Source organism: Glycine soja, chromosome 6 (genome assembly GCF_004193775.1).
Source record: "Glycine soja cultivar W05 chromosome 6, ASM419377v2, whole genome shotgun sequence".
NCBI classification, from domain to species: Eukaryota; Viridiplantae; Streptophyta; class Magnoliopsida; order Fabales; family Fabaceae; genus Glycine; species Glycine soja.
Window position 1 is genome coordinate 3693855 of NC_041007.1, and position 10404 is coordinate 3704258.

At 30.0% G+C, this 10404-nt stretch overlaps 1 protein-coding gene across 1 annotated transcript; it reads left to right on the top strand.

Annotated features, from left to right (window-relative positions):
* Positions 1-1008: 1008 nt before the first annotated feature.
* Positions 1009-8196, top strand: LOC114414792 (transcription factor bHLH74-like). Its single transcript, XM_028379204.1, has 8 exons — positions 1009-2165; positions 2278-2511; positions 2600-2665; positions 2755-2823; positions 3617-3686; positions 3775-4011; positions 4109-4241; positions 8043-8196. Exons 1-5 carry the CDS (start codon positions 1680-1682, stop codon positions 3659-3661), a joined length of 900 nt encoding a protein of 299 aa, XP_028235005.1. The 5' UTR covers positions 1009-1679; the 3' UTR covers positions 3662-3686; positions 3775-4011; positions 4109-4241; positions 8043-8196.
* The last annotated feature ends 2208 nt before the right edge of the window (positions 8197-10404 follow it).

Here is a 10404-nt window from a genome sequence, read left to right on the forward strand (position 1 = left end):
TAGTGGCCACATAATTGATTATTTTACTAGTATGATTGGTTGTGTATCAATTAAATCGTTTAAAATTTAATATAATTGGTCTCAGATGATAACATAATCAATTTTATTTATCTATATATAAATAGATGAATCAAATTACATTAATATAATTTTAAAAATTACAATATTATTTTATAATTTTTAATTAAACTATATTTTTTTAAAAATTTATTATTGAATTAAAAGTTCTTTTCACATAGATTATATAAAAATTTGTATTAATCTAAAATCATTTATTGCTTTATTTGTATAAATTAAAATTAACGTAATATAAACATTTTAAAATATATTAAAACATATATGATATAATTACCTTTTTCTTGTTGTTCAATTTTAATAAAATTTAATATAAATAATCTTAATAATACATACATATAATTGAATGATTAAATCAATCATATTCTATATTAAATTATAAAAATATGTAATAATTATCAAAGTATAATTTTTAAAAATATAAATCAATTATTTTAGTACTTAAATAATTAAATAACAAACTTAAAAATATAATTAAATTCTTAATTTTTTTAACTTTTAATTTATTTGTTACTCATTATATTTATATGCTATTTTAATTACAATATAATTAAAACTGAATATATAATTAATTTAAAATTATAAAAAAGAGAAAAGAGAGCAGTGGATTACTTACAAATATATCGAAACTCGATATAAATCAGACAGATATGAAAATGGGTATTAAAATTTTAAACACACTTCTTTTATACTGGTACTCCTACCCATCCCATCTTCTCCAAGAATAGGAACACTTCTTTTTATTCTTTACATATTACTCCAATTTAAATCTTTGATATTTTTTTATGCTTTTTATTATTTCAATCAAATAACTTCATCTTCTATTCTCTTTCCATCCTCTTTAGTTCATTTTTCATTCCTTATGCTTTCATCCTTCTTTACCAGACACTACCAGAGTAAATTTTTATGATGCTTTGTTCATTTCTCAGAATTCACAGCTAGAGTTCTTCCTCTTGTCCTGTCTAATAAATCAAAACTAAGCTACAATGCTTGTTGTTTATTCACTTGGTTTGAAGCTTCAAACCTTCTAAGCCATTCAATGGGTCCTGCCCCGGTTGTTGTTCGAATCAAATGGAGGAATGGAAATTTTAGTTGTTTTGTGAACAAAGGAGAAAATTGAGTCTGCTTTATTTGCACTTAGCTATCAATGTATCACGTTGCTTGTCTATGTCCACTTTATGCTCTGGAAGGTTCACTTTCTGTCTGAGGGGAAGCCTTTTTCCCTTTTTTTCCTAAACATTATAGTAATAGGCCGGATTCTACGATCTTTGAAGGAAGAAGTAACTAGCTAGTAGCTACTCCCGAGTGGATTATATTCCTTTTTGTTTTTGTCAAAGCCACAATGAGTCTTCTTTTACTTTACCGTCCTCTCAGTCCTATAAAGCTGCCAATGCTATGTGTTCCTTGTTGAGTCCTGCAAGATATCTCTCGAGCCTACCTAGTCAAAATTCTCTTTCCCTTTAATCATGATCCTCTTGTGTTTATTTTAACTCCATTATAATCTAGACTACGTTGAACCGGTATTATACTAATTTATTGATATATACATTATTTATAGGCTACTTTCTTAGCTCTAGGTGTTTAGGCAATACTGGATTCTCGAGATGGGTGATCTTGAAAATGCATTGGGGCTTCAAAGTGTTTCAGAAATGACAGTTAGTTCTGCCTCTATGGCTATGCCTTCAGGCGCGGCTAATCCTTTTCTTTCTTCTTCCGCTTGGGATCCACTTGTTCCTTTGAGTCAAACTTTTGGAGGCTCTCTCGTGGTTTCTCATAGTGAGTTTGCCCATTCAGCTTACCCTTTTGTTATGAACTGTGACTCTCACTTTGTTCAATATGTATCTGACTCAAATTTTGAGCACATGGCCCTTAAGGTTCCCTCCATTGGCCAAACGGGTTGTTATGATATAGATAATAACATAGGGTATCTGCCAAATCATAATCCGAGTAATGAGTCTGGAATAGAAAGGAATCAATTAAATAATGAGAAATCTAAGCACGAAGATTCTACTTCTGAAGAAGGAGCTGCACCTGGTGAACATAAAAGAAAACGAGGACTTTACTATAATGTTACTTTCAGTTCAAATAAGGTAGGTCCAGTGTGTTCTATTTATATCAGACTCGGTTATGTAGAGTATTTCATTGACTTTTTTTGGTTTAGGAAGCTAACGAAAGAAATGCTTTTTAAAAAACATTGTTTAGAATGCTGAGGGGGAAACACTTCAAAATTCTTCTGGGAAGAGCTGTGATGATGTGAAAGAACAATGTGAAAAGAAACCAAAATTTGCACAAAATAGTGCAGCTAACTTATGTGGAAAGCAATTGCTGAAGCACAAGAAAGATGACTCCGAGAGTGAAGAAGCTCCCAAAGAAAATTTCATTCATGTGAGAACCCGAAGAGGTCAAGCTACAAACAGTCACAACCTTGCAGAAAGGGTACCATCATCTTAACACATAAATCTTTGTTACGAGAAACCCATTTTTTATTGATAAAGTATGAGTTATAACACACTCATGTTTGCAGGTAAGGAGAGAAAAGATTAGTGAGCGAATGAGGTTGCTTCAAGAACTTGTTCCAGGATGCGAAAAGGTTATTTGAGATGATTGTGTTTGTCATGATTTCAAATAATGTAGTGATGATTTCTGGTATATTAATTTTATGCTGTCATTGGCTTTCAGATAACGGGTAAAGCGGTAATGCTGGATGAGATTATAAACTATGTGCAATTACTGCAACAACAGGTTGAGGTATGCTGTTATGTATTTAATCACACGCTTACAAATAGCAGCTTTTCTGAATTGTTTTGGATGACTTTCGACATTCTATGTTTTGTTCAAACTTGAATGTTGATCTAGTTTCCTCTGAGCACATGCATCATTCCCGGAAAATTATAAATAATAATAATAATTCTGCAATATAATATATAAATGGATCGTTTAACCTCAACCATCTCATTTGGGGTTTAAGTTTACTTTTGTGAAACGGTCTGGTAACAGAGTAGCAGATGCATTAGCTAATTTAGCTTTTAAATGCCCATGAAAAATACTGGATTGAGGAATCACCTTACCAGGTGGATCACCTCACCCATCACTTGCTGATGTACATAATTTTAATGTTTGGATAAAATGATCCAGTATTTCATCTCACTGCATAATGTATGTGATGATGGACAGTTACAATTTTCACCTGTGGTCTTTCTTTTTTATATAAAAAAAATCAATTTTGCTTTTAAATTGACACTTCATCCTAAAGTTTTCTCATTAGCATACAATTACCCATGTATGTATTTGATAAATATGGATATCTATCTTGTGCTGTACAGTAAAAAATCTTGTGGTATGCTGGCCTATTTATTAGATGCTATAACATAGTATAAATGTTCCACATGGTGAGACAATAATATTTCGGCAAACCACGTGAGGATAAACTATAGATTATCCTAAATTCAATGATGCGGAATTATGGATAACACTTTTTAAAGAGTCAACTCCAATGTCGTGATTACTCGAATGCTCAACTTACGTAAGTTATATTTTGCAGTTTTTGTCTATGAAACTTGCCACTGTAAACTCAATTGAATTTTAATGTAGAGCAGATCCGTTCCAAAGATGTAAGTAAAGGTCTTGACAATTTACTCACCAAAATTTAGCACAAAGTTAATACTTAGTTTAATTTGTTTCTCTAATAACATTCTCCAGTCACGCATTGGACATGCACCTATTGGTGGATATGGTGCCAGCATCAGCATGCCTAGCCAATCAAACACAATTCCTTCCAATGCCACAGGTAAAGACTAAAGAGTGAAAATCTCTTGTTTGTGAGAATTTGAAAATAATAATCATAATTATACATGTATATGCGGTCTGTTTTGAACCAAAGCTTTCATGGAACAAGTTACAATACCATTACAGCTCTTGACAATTTGGGAACCAGTGGTAATTCCAGAAACTTCTTTGTGATTTAATTCTTTTGCATAATCAATTATAATTTCTGTGTAATTTTTAAAAAATAATTTATTTGCATGCTGTGCAGGATGCTTGAAAACAGAGTTATAGAGTGTGAGATATGTGGCCTTGTTTCTTTGAACAGACTTTGTAATTTTATTGTCCAGTTGACGGAACAAATTAACTGAAGTTGAAGGCAGAGACTAAAAGTAGTTAGTTATGTTGATAAATATTTGTGTTTTAATTTAAAATTTATAAATATATATTAATTCTATTTTATAAAATAATATTTATTTTAGATTCTCTTAAGATTTTGTTTTAATGAGTCAAACTAGTTTGTTATATTTGTTGTGACAACTGTATGTTGGTTTTCCAACGGTCATATTTCTAACGGTCATATTTTGTTGTTGTAAAATGCCTATATATATCTATCTCCTCTTTTCTAGAGATGACAGACTGAGAGCTCTGGTTTCTTTCTGCCAAAAATTTATCTCTTTCTTTTCCTATACAAAACTTAATTTTTGTGAGAGCAAGAGCATTGGTGTTCATAAGGTTCGGGGATCCTTTCGCTGCACACGATCGGAACCAACGGGTTGTCGTATCTTGGGAGAGGAGCGCAATCAGAATTTCTTACCCGTGCAGTGGGGGCGTTTTCTCTCTAAGGATAGCGTTTACGCGCTTCAACCCAGGCTATTTAATTCTTTCCCTTGATTTAATTTTTCCTTGTGCTCATTGTATGATATAATGCATTATTTATGTGCTATCAATTAAATTTAATTTGTTATTGTTATTTTGTTATTTAATTCAAGACTATGCATCTTCTTCATATTTATTTTCCTTCATTTTGGTTTTATTTTCCAACAGTCTTAGAGAGAAAATCGTTATCACTTTCTTCTTGCATAGTCTTTTTTACAGTAGCATTCTATTTTACCAAAATATCTGTCATGAATATGATTGACTCCCTTTTTAGTAAGTCTCGAAAATTAATGGATGAAGACACAATGTATTATGTTTTATTAAAAATGTTTTATTATATTATTTCATTTCCTTAAATTTTACATAAGTGAGAGATTGTTGAAAATTATTTTCTTATAATTTGAAATTTAAAATATATTTTCTTCATTAATGATGGTTTTGAAGAGAAAATGCTTTTAGAATTAGTTTATGTGAAAAACTAAAAGCATACTTCTAATTTCATTCCTATATGATTAGAAAACTATCTTTTACTTGGTCAAATGATCCTGTGAACACAAGTCTTTAAAATTAGGACATTTGTTGTTTGGTTTTTAATTTTTATTGTTTAATGTTATTATTTCTACTGCAAGTATTTTGTTGTTACATGTTGACTGATTGTCTCTTTATTTATAACTCATTGATAAAAGATAAGCCTGTGAAAATATAACACACAAAAATAATAAAATAAACACTTTGGTGAAACTTTATATTTTGCATGTCGTATTCTTAAAAGAGTACCTTATAAACAAAAGAAAAATCTTTATGAGCTATGGAGAAAAAGAGAACCAAATCCGAAATATCTTAAAGTGTGGGGGTGTCTAGTAAAGGTTAATATCCCTATTAATAAGAAAAGGAAAATTAAAAAAAATATTAATTATATTTTGTTGGATATTTTTTACATAATACTACTTATAGATTCTTAGTTATTAATTCAGAAGTATCTGAAATTTCTAATGGTACTATTATGGAGTCTAGAGATGTGACTTTCTTTGAAAATATTTTTTCTTGAAAAATAAATTGTTAAATCTTTGTATGGTTTGAAACAAGCTCCAAAGCATTGACACAAAAGTTTGATTAAGTTATTCTTTTGTATGATTTTCAAATTAATGTTAGTGATAAATGTGTGTATGTGAAACAATTTGATGATAATGGATGCGTCATTTTATATATCTAGATGACATATTGATAGTTGGTAGTAAATGAATTTCATAAATGATGTGAAGTTTTTATTGTCTAGAAATTTTGATATGAAAGACCTTGGTTGTGTAGATGCGATTTTGGGTATTAAGCTTATAGAGAAAAATGATGGTATGATTTTTTACCCAATCTTATTATGTTGAAAAGCTATTGAAGAAGTTTAATTATTTTGATGCGAAACATGTTTTTACTCCTTATGACTCATCCATCAAGTTAAAGAAAAATTTGAGTAAAGGAATTTCTTCACATAAATATTCTCAAAGTATCGGTTCTTTGTTGCATTTGATAAACTTTTCTAGGCCTGTCTGATATTGCACATGCAATTGGTAGATTGGAAAATAATTGAGAGATTTAGTGATACAAACTTGAAGTTCTAATTTTGATGAAATAAAATTGACAAGTGGTTATGTTTTTGCTTTAGCTGGTTGTGAGTATCATGGAAATCTGCTAAATAAACTATTATTTCACGTTCTACTATGGAAGTAGAAATTATTGATTTAGATACTGCTACTAGTGGTGCAGTATCATGTGATCTACCATTGTTGAATAAGCCTATACCTCCAATTCCAATTCATTGTGATAATCAAATTGCTATATCTAAAGGGACTAGCAAAATTTTAATGAAAAAAGAAGACACTTAAGAGTGAGACATAAGTCTATAAGAAATTTGATTTCTCATGATGTCATTTCTCTTGACTTTGTCAGGTCAAAAAATAATATTGCGGATCCGCTTACAAAAAGGTTGACATGTCAACAAGTATTTGAGTCGTCGAGGGGAATGAGATTAAAGTCCATTATTTAGTTACAACAATGGACACCCGTCTCCGTGTGATTGGTGATCCCATGAATGGAGTTCAACGGGTAACAACGAAATTGTTTGTTGACTAAAGTACACCAAAATGAAATTTGGCGGAGTTGTTCCGTTTCTCATTCCTATGACGAGGTGTATTATAAATTGTGGCAATATTAAGGTTGAGGTATTTATATATGTGTATTTTTGGTATAAAAAAAAAACAAAATACCTCTTAATGAATCCGATGACAATTATTGTAGGGGTGAGGGTCACAACTCACTCTTTGAGGATTCACCTAGTGAGTGTGGTGGTGGGGCCGCCACTGTGAGATATGGGCTAATCTCTAAGTGACACTCACGAAACAAGATACAAGCGCAAGGCCGTGTAACGCGCTACCACTGATTAGAACCTAATTGAACACCAATATTGTAGGGGTTGTGTACTAAAGTCCGGTTAAAGAATATGTAGTTCAAGACAATCAAGTCACTACATTTTTCTCGGATGGAAGTTCATAAACACTAGGTATAAGGCTCAAACCCGGAAGGTTCCTTATACCGAAATACAATATCACATGCTCTTTCTCTTATGTTTTTATACAAATTATCTTTTAGAAAATATACTTTAAAATTTTAAATTATGTGGGGGAATGTTGATAAATATTTGTGTTTTAATTTAAAATTTATAAATATATATTAATTCTATTTTATAAAATAATATTTATTTTAGATTCTCTTAAGATTTTGTTTTAATGAGTCAAACTAGTTTGTTATATTTGTTGTGACAACTGTATGTTGGTTTTCCAACGGTCATATTTCTAACGGTCATATTTTGTTGTTGCAAAATGCCTATATATATCTATCTCCTCTTTTCTAGAAATGACAGACTGAGAGCTCTGGTTTCTTTCTGCCAAAAATTTATCTTTTTCTTCTCCTATACAAAACTTAATTTTTGTGAGAGCAAGAGCATTGGTGTTCATAAGGTTCGGGGATCCTTTCGCTGCACACGATCGGAACCAACGGGTTGTCGTATCTTGGGAGAGGAGCGCAATCAGAATTTCTTACCCGTGCAGTGGGGGCGTTTTCTCTCTAAGGATAGCGTTTACGCGCTTCAACCCAGGCTATTTAATTCTTTCCCTTGATTTAATTTTTCCTTGTGCTCATTGTATGATATAATGCATTATTTATGTGCTATCAATTAAATTTAATTTGTTATTGTTATTTTGTTATTTAATTCAAGACTATGCATCTTCTTCATATTTATTTTCCTTCATTTTGGTTTTATTTTTCCAACAAGTTAGTGGTATAGGATGTTAATACCTAACTGTTAGTTCTTCGAACTTTTAGCAGAAGATGATTGTTGTCAACTTGTGTTTCATATTGGAAAATGAGGGTAATTTTCTACCTAATGTGGGGTACTTTATGCAAGGGTATATGATTATCTTTAAGATTTAAGTTGATGAGTCTTCTTCTCTCACTTATATGATACTTAATTTTCTTATTTTTATTCAATGTGAGATTTGATCTGATACTTGAACTCAAGAATCTCCCATTCAAACATGAGTTTCTTTTAGGTGATAGTCTTACCTTTGAATGGAAATCATTTTTAATCCACGAATATATACACATGGTCATTAGAACTTAACCATGGTTTCTCCTAGCTTGCCTAGCCATTGCAAGACCGAGTGTCTAATCTCCATGTATAGACTCATCTCGTAAGGATGAATTTGGATACAAGAAGTTCTTTATGTCTATAGGATCTCCTGCAGATCCCAATTTAATCTAAAATCTTGAAAGCTCATCAAGGAAAGAGTGAGTGAAACGTCGGATGGGAAAGCGATTGCCGGAAACACGTAGATCGGCGACCGGTGGTCCAAACCATGGAGTCGCCGGTAGGAACGCTGGCCGGACGATGGCGGCTGACGGCGGCAGTGGCCGGAAAAGAAGAAAGAAACACTGGCAAAAATACAACGAGGATAAAAGTTTGAGGGATAGTCTTTGAAGATTGCAGCATCAAGGTAGCACTTGAACGAGCCATTTGGTAGAGGATGCCAATGATCACGAACTGAAGGCAACCTTGTTTTTCTCCGAGTAGTGCTGCTGTGAAATAGCCAACCAGAATGGTGGTGCAATAATAAAGAATGACATATTTCTTAATTGGAACACATGTATTCCTTTAATTTTTATTTATAAGATTCAACTTTTAAATAATATTAATTTCTTTTTATCAAGACTTAATTTATAATATTTTTTGTATTAATTATTTTTATATTAAAAATATTTTTATTTAAAAAATGTATTCATAAATCATTAGAAAAAACAAAAATATTAATAATAATAATAATTTTTAAAAAAATTGTAAATCTAAGAAATTTATTATTATCAATTAAATTAATTATTTTTTTTAATTTTGATAAATTAGATAATTAAATTTTATATATAAAAATGAAGAGAGTATTCACATGTAAAGTTTTTTAACATTCTCTTTCAATAACAAACTTTCTATACGATAAATTTGTTGATTTTTTTTTAATAATTACCTTAAATTTTATAAAATTATGAATTTTATTTGGTTGAAAGTATAATATTTTTTACACTAACAAAACTTATCTATGTAAACTTTATATTTATTAAATTTAATAAATAAAACATATGTTTTAATATATTACAAATTTAATTTTTTATTGTATAAAAGAATTATTTGATAAAACATACTCCAAATAGAAAAATAGAAATACATCTGAATATAATATAAATATATATATAAAAAATAATTTATAACATGTTAAAATATGCGTTAAAAAGTTTTTCTGTTTTTTATTGTTTTGTAAAATAATTTGTAAATTTTTATTTATTTATTATTTTGTAAAATAAATAATTTGTAAAATAAATTTTGAAATGTAAAAATTTAAGTATACATTGATATAATGAAAATAAACTAACAAATATATCCATTGAATCTAAAAACTAATTTTGTGGCACATTTTTTGTTTTTTAAATTAAAATAGGGTGTGTTTTTACTTTTATGTCTAAAAACTTGCATTTACGACCTATTTTCAAAAGTTAGGTCACTAAACGGATTATGATTATTTTTTGTCGTGTAAAATAGAAATATAAAAATTACAATAAAAAGTGGTCAACTATAAAATGTTTATTAAATTACTTTATATAATTATAATATTTGATGTATTTTATTTTTCAATCATAATTTCATTAACAACTAGTATAAGTCTAGAATCCACGGTAAAGAAAGATTAGAGAAGTCTGCCAAGACTATGTAACAGCTATTATCTGCAGTTCTTCTCCTACTATGCTTCAATGACAACTAAATTTATGCGAACATTTATTTCACAAATGACTTAGTTGGTGCAAACACCACATACTTGGTAAATGAAATATGTATCAACAAGAAAAAATACGCCAACGGCTTCTGACGCACGGGATTAGATTTAAATCATTGATTGGCCATTTATATCTACTCGCACGGTCTTACAGATCTCTGTTATTGTGTTGAATAAGATTTTTCTTGAAATTGTTTGCGAGAGGAACAAAATGCTTAGTGTATCGTTTTTTCCGTGTGTATTTTCAATAAAAGACCATTTTGTTCAATACACAAGCGGAGTATAAAGTATGAGCATATTCCTAGAAATTCAATACTAGCTC

Bases quoted from the DNA above. Each gene is read 5' to 3' on its own strand.
- LOC114414792 (XM_028379204.1), top strand. From the start codon at position 1,680: ATGGGTGATCTTGAAAATGCATTGGGGCTTCAAAGTGTTTCAGAAATG. The intron at 2,512-2,599 runs GTACCATCATCT...TCATGTTTGCAG, and splicing joins GTCACAACCTTGCAGAAAGG to GTAAGGAGAGAAAAGATTAG. The intron at 2,666-2,754 runs GTTATTTGAGAT...ATTGGCTTTCAG, and splicing joins TTGTTCCAGGATGCGAAAAG to ATAACGGGTAAAGCGGTAAT.